Below are 16,089 nucleotides of genomic sequence, written 5' to 3'. Positions count from 1 at the left end.
TATAGCCAAAAATGGGCGAAGAAGCCCAAGCATGATCCTCAAAAGAGTTCTTGAATGTTGGCGACTCTCGGGTCAATTGGCCCAACAACACAAGTGTGGTCCGACACTTGTGATTCTCCGTGGTCGTGTCCCTAAAAAACATAAAGCTTTCATGAAAAGGACACACCCAAACAAGGCTATTATCATAGATTTCTCTACAAGACTACACTTGCGTACTTAACTTTGGTTGATTTATTGATGTGTTTTTCTTCCCCTAAGGATATACTTGTTTCCCCCCCTTCCCTCAGCTCATGCCCATAGCAGAGCAGAGCAGAGCAAGGTTATCGATTTATTCTCTTTCTCTCTTCTGTAAATTATCAGCGGTAAGTCTCTCTGATTGTTTTCCTTCATGTTTTACTGTAGAATGCCAGCAATTTTCTCTGACCTTTCTTCTCCTTCCAAGGGCACCATTACTCTGTTTCCAAGACATTGCTCTGTTCCTTTGTTCCCATTTCCTTAGTCCAGATTTGATCTTAAGCTGTGGGTGTTTTTCTTTTTCTTTTATTCTCTTTCTTGCAGATTCCACATATTTGAAGAACAGGGCATGGTATGTCTTCTTCTTTGTTTTCAACTCAAATAATCGATGAATTTATTTGCGATTAAAACAAACCCTTAGAATTCCTGTTGAGAGGGTTTTAAACAAATTGTGTTATAAATTTATTACTATTGTTATGGACTTGATCTAGGCTTCAAATGAAAATTTGCCACCAAAAGTAATTAAGGATCTTGCTAGAGAGTTAAAAAGCTTGGAAGAAAGCCCACTTGAAGATATAAAGATATCAGTTAATAATGATAACTTCTCCAATATTCATGCTGACATCGAGGGACCATGTATGTTTTTCATAAGTTCATAATGTATTCAATGATGCCTCACCATGTATTCAGGCTTGTAAATGGACATTGAAGATTTGTTTGTGTATATATAAAGCGGGAACACCTTATGAGGGAGGCGCGTTTCGAATAAAGTTGATTTTGAGTCAAGGATTTCCAGAAGCTCCTCCAAAAGGTATGATGCACAGGTGCATATTATTTGTCTTGCCTAAGTAATTGGTGGATTTTACATGGCTTATTATGAACATGCGTTTGCTTGAACACAATTTTGTTTTGTTTGGGGTACTCTAGTATGAGTATGTTTTCTCTTTTGAATAGGTTAATTTTGGCAATCCTGTGTTGTGTTTCGGATGTCGTTGGATGAATATATTTTTGCTTAAAGCAATTGTTTGGTACAGTTTGGATGCATTGTACAAACATGTATTTCTCTTGAATATGGTATTTGTTTTTAGACAATTATTTGCTGCATTTTGGATGGCTTGGTAGGAACATGTTTTCTCTTCTTGAATAGGGCAAGTTTGGTGATGTGATTAGTTTGAGTATTGTAATATGACTCTATTTTCCTTGTATTGGATATTTCGTTGAGGCATTTTGGTTAACTTAGTATGAACATGTTTCTCTTGAGTAGGGTATTTTTTGACAAAGATATTTCATCCGAACATTTCAAAACTTGGAGAGATATGCGTTAATACTCTGAAAAAGGATTGGAAGCCTACATTGGGACTGCGGCACATTCTTCTGGTATGTTTCTGAAATCTGGTTGTTATAGAATATTATTTTAACCATTCTGTAATATAGAACTGAAGTGTGTCAATCACTTCAACATCTATCTTGTTTACGTGTAAAACATTGGATATGAAGTCAAGCTACATTCTCCTGGTTTGAACATCGGATTAGGGCGGAGGTTATTGAACTGAAAATGAGTTCATTTTCTTGTTTTGACAAGTTAGCTAAGCTACTTTCGTCTAGTCTTCATTCTATGTTTTCTTTCACTTTGATACAAATGAGCATAATTGATAAGAGTTGAGGTAAAAAATGGTGAATATTTCCTTTTGTTTATAGGTCGTAGAAAATGGTGAGAGTCAACTTCTCTTTAAAGAAGTAAAGTGTTCAAGATTTTAAGCAATATTTCATTGGACTTCTCAGGCATGCATTGGAATATCAGAATACTGTGCAGAATCAAAGCTTAGTATTGGTAGCTTGGAACTCTTGGTTGAACATTGAATTTCTTGATGAGAGGAGCACCTAATGCATAGTGATCATTTTGAACTTATTAATTCTATTATGAAACTGTTTTACACAAACGGAGAAGATTACATGCCAAAAGGCAGCTGTTGATATGAGACTTGACATTGTCTCAATAGTAAGACATAAACTAGAACTGGAAAAGAATTTCTAGGCAAGAGCCTGAGCAATATCTCTGTGCAAGACTATAGACCATATGCATTTGAGGGTTTGGGGAGGTTAAGACTAAGATGGATCTCAAGTTTCTTCTCGCAAGCCACACTGACATTGAGACTGGAGAAATCATCATCATTAGCTTTTAAAACTTTATTTCAAATTTCAAATTCGAGGGCTTACTGTTGGATGTGAATCATTGCCTAAGCTCAAGCAATGTTGGCGCTCAATGGAGAATAATCTCACACAGCTGTTGATATGAGACTTGACATTGCCTCAATAGTAAGAATGAAGACCAAACATTCAGTAGATTGAAAGGAGGTTTCCATAATGCGATTGATATATATATAGATATTTATGTGTGAACACATCTTGTTTCCGTAGGCTTCTCAGGAATCAGTATTGGTTCTTAGCCTTACTGATGTAGCTTTATTTTCAATATTATGTTCAGGAGTCAGTATGTATTGGTTGTTAGCGTTACTTATGTAGCTTTATTTTACAAGATTGAAACCATGACCTCAATACTGGGTTATCTTCTTTCACAGGCAATTCGGTGCTTATTGATTGAACCTTTCCCAGAGTCCGCATTGAATGAAGCAGCAGGAAAAATGCTAATGGAGGACTATGAATCGTATTACAAATATGCGAGGTACTATTATCAAGGGATGTTGACCAAACACCCCTTATTTTTCACGAATTCCAAAATCGTTTGGTTTGGGAAGCTTGAAAATTTTGGGGCATGCTGGCAATTATGAAAAATACTAGAATTAATTTGGAATTTTTTCTGAAAAAAGGGAGAGGTATCCTGGTAAAGTTTCCTATTCAATGGACTTTCTAGTAAACGAGAGCTTTCAAAAACTATTTTCTATATATATAATACAGATTGATGACAAGCATACACGCAATAACTAACAAGTCGAGGATGAAATCATCAACAACTGAAACACGAAAAGTAAATATAATATCGACTGATTCAGACATTACTTCGGTAGTACCACTCAAGCAAACGAATATGAATAGGGACAATAATGATGTCAGTGTTTCTCCAACGACTACAGATTCTATGGCATGTTGCTTATCTCCTTCAAAGAAACCGAAAAATGAGAATGACTCAAGTATTACTCACACTCATAAAAGAAAATGTGAGCATCTGAGGAAGAAAGGTCTAAAAAGGTTGTAAAACTAGTGCAATTCACAAATTTGTAGGCTTAAAAGCTCCTGATTATATACATGTAGTCATTTTAATATATTAAAGCTGTTTTGGTAGCTATACTCGCATTTTTAAACAAACTATGATCTTGGGACAATGCCAAGTCTGTAACCATTCCCTCTTTTGAAGTTCTTGTTTATATGTTGAAGCAAAGATTACAACATCTTTTTATATGGTTTCTCGTAGTGAGCACTTTTATTCTTGTTTTTTTCTCGAGTCTGTTTTTTAATGAGCTGCATGGACTGGTGTGTGATTACGAGGAGATTGTCTTTGAATTGTCGCAATCTCCTAAATGTTGAAATTTCAAAGTTATCTTCATGCAAAGAATGACTGTGATACTGAATAGTGTCTGCATAAAAAGTGTGGATATGAGCATATGCTTATGGTCAGTTAAAAGAGCTTAGGACATGGAATCTTGACTCTCATGGGTGTGGTTTTTCCACCTTTGCAAATGCTTTGAAACAACGCAATTGGATGATGTTTCGAAATATCTGGGAATGTTAAAATAGATTCCAGATTATTTTGTTTGTATCTTTTAAATTTGCTTACTTTGTCTCTCGTTATTATAAGGTAGCGTGTGAAGGTTTCCATCCAAGAAGTGACTCGTGTAAAGTGTAAAAAGGTTCTTCATAATTGACCATGGCCAACATACTTTCCTAGGTCATTTAAACATAGAATTCAATCATATATTGCAATTTACACCTTATATGCCTACCTTGCCTTTCATTCAAGCCATACCAACATGACATCACTTCAATAGGATCTTGGACTTCTAAGCAAGTGTAGAATGTTGATTCAAATGTGGACGATGAGTTATAATTTCTGCGAATGTCACTCATACACATGGAAAATTCTTTATGAAATGTGACCTGATTAGGGAATGATCAATTATTTCTACACATCCACACATAAACTCTTGCTTCCTTCCACAATGTGTCTATGCTAGTATCATTAGTATTTCATTGTGAAGTATTTTTATGAATTTCGATGATATTCGTGTGGTTTCACTCTATGCGTTCAATCAGTCAATTATATTGTTACAATTTGACAATGCATTATCAAAATATTGAGGTTTAAATGTAGAGAGGGTTGAAACTTGGTGTGCAATCCACATTCAAGTACATACATTTACATGTGTATCATGAAATCCATGTAATGTGTTACATTCTCCAACCAACATCATGATGACTTGTGATCATGTCATGAGAATTTTGTCGGTTGATGGTATTTGATAAACAATAAAATTGTCACGTGTTGGTGCACGCGACTAGGTTGAAATGTAAGAAGTAACCTTGATATCAAATTTCTCATTAAATATTTTCTTTGTCTAGTAAATAAAAAAGACCCATTGTCTCTTTAAATTGTTGTTAGTTTTGCTCATTATGTGTTTCAAATTCTTCCTCTCATCCAAAGCTTAGGCTATTTATTCCTTCACAAGAAAATATAAATGTTCTATTATATGCCCAAACAAGAAATTTCATGTATTTGTTTAGTATGTCCCTACATTGAAATCACAACATGCCATGAATATAATGATGATAGTGACATAATACATTAGTTAGTGATATTATGTTGATATATTTGAGCTTCTCATGAAAGTCACGAACCACATATCTCAAGAGCGCATGAATAATCGATTAACGAATAGTGTTTATTATGTGGAAACATAGGTATACTGTATAACATACAAGTTATGTAACTTATAAGTAATAAGTGTGTAAGTTGTTGTTGGTCTATGATTATTTTCCATGTGGCCCAATAGGATATATAATAGTTTTTTCTCATGGAAGTTTTTGCTTAGGATTTGACTTTTTGTGCAAGAAATGGCCCACATATCCCATTATTATAATGGAAGTTGGTGTTTTTTGGCTTTTCATGTTTAGATTACATGTCATAATGGCGTGTTTATCATCACTCTTAAGTCAACATTGTCATATGTCATTTTCACCTTTAGGAAAGTCATTGCTCCACTAATGTGAGTTGGTGTTTCGAAAGAGAAAATTACATTAAATAAGTTAACTGGAAAAATTGCATAAATGATCAGCCTCATCGTTCATATATGATGAGCACAATAAAAACACAAATTTTCTGCAATATTACGTCTATTTTTATCAAAAAACAAACTTAATAAGTTTGATTTTATGCATTTGTTAGAATGAGATCTAATGTTCCTCTAACGATGTGATATCTCGCACCGCCTCTCACAAAGTTGTAACAAACCACGTTTATAGAATGATTACATACATCATAGCAATGTAGCAAATGAAAATAGAAATATAGAATCAGATCCAATATATTGTAATCGAAGTAAGCATGTTGGTTGATTGTGTCCCTAAAAATAATAACAAATCATTAGCTTATTGTATTCAAATTATACGTCACGCGTTGGTGTCTAGATAGGGAAACTACATTAAGTAAGTTGGTGGAGAAGGATTTGACAATCAACTATCTTATGAATTAATTTGATTGAAATTTGGATTCTAGAATTACCGAAAATTCATTTCTAAAAGTATGTGGATGTTTGTAGTAACATGATAAGTTATAGGCTTATAGCTTAATGCAAGTTTCTTTTAAAAAGTGTGTTGTTTCATCATTGCATTTATGCTTGTAGGTGTGGCAGTACCAAAGTTGTTTTGGGTGAGACACTCAAATCAGCACAACCCACAGTCTCACAATTCAACAATTTTCAGATGTGGTATATAATACACTATCTCTTTATTTATTGGTGAGAAGTTAGAACCTTGAACACACACTCAACAAAATGAATGTATATTAGTTGTTTTTCGATCACAAAATCCATTGGGCCTTAACTTTTCAACACACACATAGAGAAATGCATCTACACACGCACACACACATGCATGCATGCGATCATGCATATGTATAGTTTGCTTGAATCTTGATGTTGATAAATAAAATATATGTATAGGAATAACCAAATAATAACTTGAAAATTACCTAAGTATAGAAAGGGCCCTTATATACATATATGCAAACTTATACAATAGAACACACTGCCACACATTGACAATGCAATCCAAATATGATGATGATGATGAATCTACACATTGTTTGTATGCATGTGGGTATGCTTGTAATATATTAATATAAAATATAACATCAACTTATGTGCATTACGTGTCCATTGTCCATCCAATAGCAAGGAAAGTGCTATAATCATGTCCATGTATGTAAGTTTGTCTCATGTTTTTGTATCACATCAACATATGCATTTGTGAGCACTGAGCACCATGTCAAATCATGACATGTGTATATGTATGTGTCATACATATATTAATAATGTCAAAAGAGGGCCAACAACATGTGTGTGAATGGGAACAAACTTACACTACAAAGATGATATGATGCCTTTTTAAAAAGAAACATGGAGCCATGCACCCCTCATGGAGCGTTGAATGAATTTGATTTAAAGGAATATAGGCCTTACATTCTAAAATAGTTCAAGTATATCTCAATTTGTGGTAACCTGAGAGCACTGTTCAAACCCCCTCCAATGCAAGACTGATTGATCACAATATGCCTAACATTGTGTCACATGCGCAAGTTATTGACTAGTATACATTTGGCCCAAGGTAAGCTGCAAAATATTGTATTGACCAATTTTTTGGTTCATGATTAATGTAGAGTTGCAAGCGTAAGTAATAGAATGTGTGCGTAGTACATAGAAAAAGACCAACTTTCAAATAGTTGTGATTTGATTGACTGTAGAGTGAAAACAACAAGCATTATTTGAACAAACACTGTAACATGAAAAATACGAAAAGAATCCACTTAGTGTTTGAAAATGAGACATGAAAAATACGAAAAGTATCCACCTAGTGTTTGAAAAAGAGACAAGTTAATAAGCATTCATTGTAGCTCCTAAAAAAACAATGAACTCATTAGAATGCCATCGGAACTATGTATTTCAATGGACAAATAAATATACGCATGTGTGTTCCATACAAAGACTAATTGAATGAAGTATATGATGACTTGCCCACGGGTTACAAATTACAATGTCATAGCTTCTCCAATAAGCAAAAGTATGTTTCCATTATTATACATAATTATACGTGAGGGATTCACAACCCAAGACAATGGTAAACTTCAGGTCACATTAATTGTCATGATTGAGAAGAAGAATTTGTGGGGAGTGAGAAACCATCGAAAGAGAAGTCTATGTTGTATAAGGTCTCTTCTTGCTCAAATTATTTGCACATTCCAATATGATGGGATTGGAGCACCTTGGACACTTTGGATTACTCTTCTTCAATAACACACGAGTAAGGCAATGAGAGCAAGTTGCAGTGACCATTGTTTGCACACGAACCATCTCTTGAATGTCGGCATTAATCACTGGCTTATAAAATATTGAGTCATGATATGTATGACTACCAACTTGCCACTTCCAATGTTGGATACTAGAGTCTTTAGTGAGTGGAGACATTATATGTAGTCCTTGACTAGTGTTAATACTGGTCCCAAAGTTTGTCAAGCTAGAGTTTGGGTTAATTGTATCATCAATAGTTCCTTTAGTACCATGATAACTCAATTTGCTCCTTTTCTCATTTGCTAGACTTAGGTCCAAATCCAGGCATAAGGTCTCATCCGGCTCTCGATCCATGAAACCATTGTTGAAATCACTGTCTCGAGCGATCGAACAAGCGCTTTTTGTCATTACTGCATTGTTATCTAAAAGGTTCATTGTCACAGTGTTGTAGGTGTTTTGCGTGGACAAAAGTGTTGGTTGGATTGGCGATGAATATGAATCTATGAACCAATCTTGTTTCTCGACTTGCTGAGGTTGCCACGACGGACAAGGTCGGACCCGTGTCCTTGTAATGATATTAGTAATGGTGTTTTTGTGGGTCCCCCCAATGGAATTGGCATTGGTGGAGGCTACTTCTTCACTCTTCTTCATGTAGATTTCACCAGACTGCATATCACCATTACCAGTATCTAATTACAAACCCTAGAAACTCCACCAAGCCCTAAATTTATCTATGCATGAATATGACAAAACACATAGTGACATTAACTGGTTCTAAACCCTAAACATGAGACATAAAAGACATATACACACATACATAGACCTAGGCTCCTATGCACATATAAGTGCATGCATACATACATACATACACACGCACGCACATATGAATGCATAGATACAAACTCATCTATGCAGAAAAAAATGTTAGGTTAAATGATTATTTATCAGAGTGTGATGATTAATGGAGATGGTTTATAGTTGAAGTTGCTTACCTTGAGGTCAAGGCATTTCTCCCAACCAGAGGGCAGAGCTCTGTTCTTTCCTAAATCCACATCATTAGAGCTTCTAGGCTTAGCAATCCCATCAACACAACAATCATGGCTGCTAGGGTTGGATCCATTACAGACAGAATTAGAACTGCAGTTTTCGCCGCCAGAGGTAGTATAACGATTTCCTGCAGGATTTTCGGAAGCAGGGTTATGATAATGAAGGCGATGGGGAGCAGCAGAGGAGGCGGTGCCGCCCATCATGAGCTGGAGGAGGCGGGAGGAATCGACATTCCACGAAGCAGAAGAATCGACACCATTAGTGTTGACGCTAACAATTGGATCTACTACAGCATTATTCAGATTCATTGTGGCTAACCAAGTAATCAATGAAGCTCTCTCTCCCTATCTTTTCTGTAGAGAAAGAGGCCTAATCAAAGATAAAGGGGGGGAACAGAAAGAGATCCATTCCAAATATGAAGAGATCCATTCATAAAGACATTGTTTTATGAATTTGTGATCCATTCCAAATATAAATATATATATACATACATACATACATACATATGTATGTATGTATGTATGTATGTATGTATGTATGTATGTATGTATGTATGTCATATACATACATATGTATAATGTATGTATGTATGTATATATATTGATTCCTTCATTCTAGTTATCATGTCTATCATCTGTCCACCCCCATCCTCTCAAAATCTTTCATTCATTCAATCTTTCCTTGTTCCTTCTACTTCTTCTTAGAAATAATCTTCTAATGTTAAGTTATAGCTTACTTTGTCAAAAGCCTCCTTTTTGTTTTCAATAGTGAGTCTCTTTTACCATAGGCACGGCACCACATTGGTCTTCGGGTCTAGTGTCGCCACACAAAGTGTGTCATGTTTCCTTTCAATCTTTTCCAATGGGACGAGTTATCTTGCCTAGCCACTTGGAGTTCCCTTTCCACACACGCAAGAATCTATCTTTAGATCGAGTTCCCTTTTCATGCATGCAATTTGCTCCATATGGACAAGACCAAAATCTATAACCCATTGCCTACTTTATAAAATTCGAACATATAATCTTCTTTGTGTAATGCATCCGATTTTCTGTTCCCTTCATAAATGTCCCCAACCTCATGGCATTTTCGAATATTTGACTGATGGCATTATTCCAAAATATGAGACAGTGTCTTGACTTGGGTCGTAACAATATCCTCTATATCGCGGGAAGTGCATCATGCCTCACAACGACAAGGCAAGATATTTAGTTCCTTGAATTGGATGTGTGTGGAATCTATGCATGAATGTTGATAATATATGAAAGTTATCTAGGTTTCTTCTATTTTAATTGGAATCGGCAAAACTCGTTGATTTCGTTAGATTTGTGATTGATCATCACCCACTTACATATATTGGATTACATCTTTCAAACTTTATACAATAATTTATGTATATTTCTTTATAAATACACCTAAATCTCCTTTTACATGAACCACAACATCCCCTTTCTTATCTTGTCATCAAAGTATCCATTGCCTTTTGTTTGGATGGGCAACAATAAAATTGCAATTTCAAGGGCTATTTGTAAGACTTAACACTTGGTGTCTCGAACCTTATGCATATATCAATTTGGTTTTTGCAAAAAGTGGTCCCGTTGTAGACTGAGTAGATAATATTCCATAGTAGGTAAATAATCTATTGACTAACCTTACACTAGAAGGTTTTAAACTTAACACCTCTAGCAATAGTCATCTAATGACGAGTTACATGTGGGTGTATGCATATAGATGGCCATACATGGCGTTTCATTTTTGGCAACAAACACTGTTCAAAACACTCGAGAACGATTTCAATATGCATCATGCACCTTCAAGTATCTTGGTTGGCATAGTACCGACAACCATCGTGCACCTATGAGTGCCTTGGCTAGTTCCCAATAACACTAAATTTATAAATCAAGATTTAAACCTCATGGATGCGATAATGGATGGTCAATATTGCATGATTTTCATTGCATTCGACTAGTCTAATATAGTTAGTGCATCTTCCGAATATTGTAGATTTTATTATTACCTCAATATTGGCAAAGTGTTGGAAATATAGAACCTTGTCTTTTGTATATATTGCGTGTCACGGAACTAACATTAGGAATAATGTAATGTTGCACAATTGCCCTTAATGACTCCATACACTTTGTAAGACATTCTCAAAATGTAGCTATATATTAAGAAATATCAACTCTAAAACAATATGTACTTGAATCCCAAAAAATTTAAAATAATGTGTATATAAAAGTAGTTTCATTAATCTGTTTTAGCAATGTGTGGAGTTGTTTACGGATTAAAGTATTATTGAAAACATGGAAAAACTATATCTAATGCATGCCATTCTGAAATATTTAATACACCAAAAACTACTCACGATTCTCAAAAAGTAGACATATATTAAGAAATATCAATTCTAAAAAAATACATGAATCTCGAATACACCAATAACTAATAAGCAAAGCTAAAATTTTTGGGATGTGTAGAGTTTATGAATTAAAGTTTTATTGGAAACAAGAAACAACTACGTACATCTAGTCCATGCCATTCTGAAATATTTAATACACCAAAAGCTACTCACAAATAATCTCTATGGATGACCAAAACTCTAGAGTAGCGAAAGAAGTATGGTTTGCAAATCAAGATATTAGAGAGCATTTTATTTTATTTTGGAAGAGCCCATAAGGCACATATTTGATGCACTTGTTATGCCAGTGTGAAGTTTATATGCAATGGTTATATGCACACATGTATATATGCCTTCATTAGCTTCTGATATGAGAATAATTTAGAGCTTTAAGTTTCTGATTCCTCTCAATTGTCATATTACATTTTTTTTAGAATCATAATGAACATGATAATCTCCTTGTTTGATTAAATGTGTGTAGATCATAATTAGCAATTAAATGTTGTAATTAGCAAAACTCCATTCCTGTTTATTGAGGATTAATCTTATAACCTCACATTATGTATCCAAAGCCTCAACTTTGACAAAGAATATATAAGTAATTGTCCCTACTTTTTATATTTTTTCAGAAAAATGTCAAGAATTTACACAAAAGGTTGTTATCATATGATTTTCAATGACACTACTGATAGATTATCGAACTCATTTCGAATGTGTGTACCTAGCAAAGGAGTCAAAATTATACTAGAGATATGCCTCTCAGCATTTGGGTGACCTTATGGCCAACGATAGGCTATTTGGGTAGCCAGCGAACAAACGTGTTGTCCAAATGGATAGTTCCCAAGGGATAAGGTGAACGTTTGTGTAAATAAACATATCTTGGTCCTTGGTTCACTCTACTTTTCCCTTGTACTGTTAAAAAAACATGTCTCATAGTATAGATTTGGGCGTTATTGCATCAAAACGTATGTAGATAAGGGTGTCATTCTATTAAAAGTTAGGAGTGAATTCACACTGCATCCAACTAAAAATGTCGGTTCAATCCTAATATCCACTTGATATTACTTTTCATCCGTCTTTGTTAACCTGGACAAGTAGCTCTGTATCCCAAGTTTCCTCGTCTGAAGGTTTCATGACACATCAATAAGGGGTGATTCAATCTGTGATACACAAAATGAAAATTCCCATATCATTGCTACGTCTACGTAATGGAAAATAATTTTTTTATCAGTTTCTATTTCCCACCATATTATAATTAACCCCTTGCGTGTATGGCACTCTCCACCAATCTATACAAACATTCCTATTTCTTTCATTTTGCTGTTGCGTATCTATTAATGTATTGGCCCCGTGTACCACATCCTTTTGGAATAACCTCAATGGTAGACCTACCTTATGTAAAAGGTGTCAATATCAGTTGCTGAAGAGTCTCGTTGAATGACCTCCGCATATATATTTGACATCAAAATATAGGCCACAGACTCTGTAGGCTGCAAACTGACTGCGTTGTCAAATGCCGTTTTCGCAAGCTGTAGCTGGCCATGTCTATGGCACATACCTAATACACATAACCATACTGTTATGTCAGCTTGCAATGGCATGTTCTTTAACATGTTCTCCAACCTTCCAAAATCTCCCACGCGTCCAAAGAGATCTACCATGTTTATGTAATGCTTCATGCTTCGAGATATGGAATAATCACCGAGCATTGAGTTGAAGTATCCTAGAGCTTCAGAAACAAGGCCAGAATGGCTGCATGCTGAAAGAACAGATGCGAATAATATTTCATTCGGTCTGATGCCCTCTTGTTCCATGGTTGCAAACATTTGCAAACTTGCTGTAAAGCTTCCTTTTGCAGCATAGCCAGCTATGCATGCACCCCACGATACAACATCTGGTTGGATAAGACCATCAAAGATGTTCCTTGCATTGTCCATGCTTGCACAACTAGAATATGCATGGACAAGTGTAGCCGGTAAAGAGTTCTTTTGACCACATTCACCTGCCGATGTAATTATGAAATGAAGATCCTTGCTTATCTCAAGATTTCCTGTTTCACTACATGCTTGCAAAACACAAATTAGAGTAACATCATCCAGAGTCACAAGCTCTTGCCTCATTTGTTGATATAAGCATAATGCCTTTGCGTGTTGGTCATGCTCCACATATGCAGAAAGCATGGCCGTCCATGAAACGATGCTTCGTTGAGATAGTTTGTTAAACACGCCCTCTGCTTCTAAAAGTTTTCCACATTTCCAGTATAGGGTTAGTAGAGCAGTATTGACAAAGACATTGGAAGTGAGACCATTGCTCTTAACATCTTGATGTAATGCAACACCAATATCTAGAGATATTTGCTGGGTTGTTGAGCCCATTTCAAGAGGCACTTTCTTCTCCGCTAGGGTAACACAAGCATGAAAAGCAGTAACAAACATATGTGCATCAGGATATATGCCATTTACATGCATTTGTCTATAAAATTGTAAAGCTCTGTCTCCTCGCCCTTGGTCCACATAAGCACAAAACATGATGGTCCAAGATTTGACGTCTTGGAAGAACAAATTGCCAAAAGTTAACTCTGCTTCAGCCAAAGTTCCAAACTTTCCGAACAAGCAGATAAACATGTTACAAACAAAGCCATCAGAACCAAATCCTCTTCTTTGAGCATCATAAAGCAATGCTCGACCAATCTCCAGAGCCATTACTTTAGGGCATTGAAGATATTCTTCCTTTTCAGCAAGGATAAGACATGCTTGACTAGTGATTGCAAATGTTAACTCATTACAGCATACTCCCTCAGCTTGCATCTGTCTATACAATCTCAACGCTTTCTCTCCTTGTCCATTCTCGACATATACTGACAACATTGCATTGCAGGAGACTTCATTATGTTTCATAAGACCACAAAACACACCCTCAGCTCTATCAATGGCACCGTTTTTACCATACATGCTCACAAGCGTGTTTCCTACAAATATATCTGATATGAAGCCAAATTTTCTAGCATCTTGATGTAATTTCTCGCCTATTTCAAGATTATAAACGTTTCCACATGCCTTAAGAACACTAACAATTGTGTAATGGTCGGGAAAAACATTATCTTTCTGCATTAGGCTATACAAATGAATGGCCTCATGTGGTCTATCGCATTCAACACATGAGGAGATCATAGCTGTCCATGAGAAAACCGTTCGGCGTGTTAAGGTTCGAGCCAATTGAAGAGCTTCTTCTATTCCCCCACATTTTGCAAGAGAGACAACCACGTAATCATTCAAAAAGCAAGGCAACTTTGCTTTATGCGGCAGTAGATGAAGTTGAACCTTCTTTGTGAGATGCAAAGCTTTCTTCTGTATGCAGTCCTTTAGGAGGGAGAGGTAAAGCTTATGGTTAGGGCATAGCTCTGGGATATGAGAAAGAATTTGTATCGATCTTTCTAGTTGGCCTTTCTGATGCAAGGATCGAACCATATGGAAACAGGTCTGACCCGGAGAAGAGGTCTTTTGAAGATGATTTGTGTCTCCATTTCTTTCTTGTTCATGCTCTTGTTCTTCCTCTTTTCCATAGGAAAGGGGAAGGGGAACCAGAGAGACTTGCCTTGAACTCTGATGGAAGCAAGCTCGTCTGAGGAAGGCAGGGGATCGCATCCAAGCAGAGGAAAGCAGCACATCTCTGTCTCTCACCCGCGGTCAGATCAAAGGGCATTTTCGAGAAATAATGAAAACGTAGGGGCATCTGAGAGAAATAGAAGAAATGTTCAATTTAGCTCTCAGCCCAAAACTCTTTACTTCCAACGCTCAACAAAATATTTTCCTCTACTTTTTTAAGCTTCTCTAAGTGGATATAACTTTGAGGTGTGTGGGTTGCTATTTTCGAGCATATGGATCTGCTAATTCTTGTCCAATCCACCACAATTCCAAATTCGAAATAGTCGATCATGGAAGGTAAAACTTTGGATTCTCAAACTCTAATGGTTAGTAGAACCTTTAGCATTGATACCATCACTCAGATGTGAAACAACTAATAGTTGCGGAGTCTTACAAGTAACCAACGCACTTCCATATTTTGTTGGTTAGACTTTCCCTTGACCTTTATCCTCGACTTTATTTCAATCAGGAATTCTAAAATTTATGTTGGTGGAGGTCTTTACCTCTTTTGGCGAGAGAATAAAGTGGAGGTATGCTCCATTGAGGTGGCTTTTTCCACCCCCCATTACGGAAGGATCCTGATTTTAGATGTGTGAATGTGGTTCCACAACATGCAATGTTCATCACCAAGGGACAACATGCAACTAAATATTAACTCAACTTTTTGTTTACATTCAAAGTCCTTTGGCGATGTTGAAAAGTGGCATACAAATATTGGTAACAAAACAAAATTAGGATTTAGAAGCCAATCCAAATAGCTTGTTCCCATTGGATTCTATAAGGTCCATAATATTTATGTTAGGGAAATTTGTGGAATGAGAGATACTCCATCTATGGAACACGAATGTCTTGGTGGTATAATTTGCCTTTCATAAGTGACTTGGAAAAATAGTAATGAACAATTGTTACTATATACAAATCCGGACATATCCTACATGAAGTGAGCAAGGACCTACAAAACCGAAGTGGCTTTGCTATGCTAATTTACATTTATACTTGACTCGGAGACCATTTAAGGAGCAAGTGTAAAATGGAGTTATCATGCATAAATGGAGCTATCATGATTGTAAAATGGAGCTTTGCTTTGCAATGATTGTAAAATGGAGCTATCATGCATAATGACCTTATCACCATCTCTTCTATGGCAGACTAAAGCTGGAATGCCTCCTATAATTGATCATTCAGGTCTTGCAAAAGGATAATCATATAATTTAAATATGTATTGTGATTCATTGTCTTTTTTTTGGAGATTCTA

At 35.9% G+C, this 16,089-nt stretch overlaps 3 protein-coding genes across 4 annotated transcripts; 1 reads left to right on the top strand and 2 right to left on the bottom strand.

Annotated features, from left to right (window-relative positions):
- The first annotated feature begins 268 nt into the window (after window positions 1-268).
- LOC147866721 (uncharacterized) lies at window positions 269-3,649 on the top strand. Of its 2 annotated transcripts, XM_087317185.1 has the most exons (7): window positions 269-362; window positions 559-586; window positions 726-870; window positions 968-1,045; window positions 1,499-1,611; window positions 2,814-2,917; window positions 3,151-3,649. In XM_087317185.1, exons 2-7 carry the CDS (start codon window positions 584-586, stop codon window positions 3,446-3,448), a joined length of 741 nt encoding a protein of 246 aa, XP_087173311.1. In that variant the 5' UTR covers window positions 269-362; window positions 559-583; the 3' UTR covers window positions 3,449-3,649. The 2 variants fall into 2 exon arrangements, with proteins under 2 accessions (XP_087173311.1, XP_087173312.1); XM_087317186.1 differs by lacking the exons at window positions 269-362; window positions 559-586 and having other exon boundaries at window positions 731-870; window positions 946-1,045.
- A 3,680-nt stretch (window positions 3,650-7,329) lies between these two features.
- LOC147866720 (uncharacterized) lies at window positions 7,330-9,202 on the bottom strand. Its single transcript, XM_087317184.1, has 2 exons — window positions 8,744-9,202; window positions 7,330-8,417 (listed from the first exon to the last, which is right to left on the bottom strand). The coding sequence occupies exons 1-2, from the start codon at window positions 9,104-9,106 to the stop codon at window positions 7,659-7,661; spliced, it is 1,122 nt and encodes a 373-aa protein (XP_087173310.1). The 5' UTR covers window positions 9,107-9,202; the 3' UTR covers window positions 7,330-7,658.
- A 2,579-nt stretch (window positions 9,203-11,781) lies between these two features.
- Window positions 11,782-14,947, bottom strand: LOC147866719 (putative pentatricopeptide repeat-containing protein At3g01580). Its single transcript, XM_087317183.1, has one exon. It carries the CDS (start codon window positions 14,832-14,834, stop codon window positions 12,579-12,581), a length of 2,256 nt encoding a protein of 751 aa, XP_087173309.1. The 5' UTR covers window positions 14,835-14,947; the 3' UTR covers window positions 11,782-12,578.
- Between the last annotated feature and the right edge of the window lie 1,142 nt (window positions 14,948-16,089).

This window comes from Azolla caroliniana, unplaced genomic scaffold, assembly GCF_043228905.1.
Source record: "Azolla caroliniana isolate FFs.n. ecotype wild unplaced genomic scaffold, voAzoCaro1.0.p SCAF_3, whole genome shotgun sequence".
Taxonomy (NCBI): domain Eukaryota; kingdom Viridiplantae; phylum Streptophyta; class Polypodiopsida; order Salviniales; family Salviniaceae; genus Azolla; species Azolla caroliniana.
This window is presented reverse-complemented; position numbering and strand designations above follow the sequence as displayed.

What these genes read in the sequence shown, in the direction of transcription:
- LOC147866720 (XM_087317184.1), bottom strand. Translation starts at nt 9,106, where the DNA reads ATGAATCTGAATAATGCTGTAGTAGATCCAATTGTTAGCGTCAACACT. An exon ending in AGAAATGCCTTGACCTCAAG is followed by an intron (nt 8,418 to 8,743) that starts GTAAGCAACTTC and finishes GGTGATATGCAG; the next exon opens with TCTGGTGAAATCTACATGAA.
- LOC147866721 (XM_087317185.1), top strand. An exon ending in TGCTGACATCGAGGGACCAT is followed by an intron (nt 871 to 967) that starts GTATGTTTTTCA and finishes GTATATATAAAG; the next exon opens with CGGGAACACCTTATGAGGGA. An exon ending in TCGTATTACAAATATGCGAG is followed by an intron (nt 2,918 to 3,150) that starts GTACTATTATCA and finishes TATATAATACAG; the next exon opens with ATTGATGACAAGCATACACG.
- LOC147866719 (XM_087317183.1), bottom strand. Translation starts at nt 14,834, where the DNA reads ATGCGATCCCCTGCCTTCCTCAGACGAGCTTGCTTCCATCAGAGTTCA.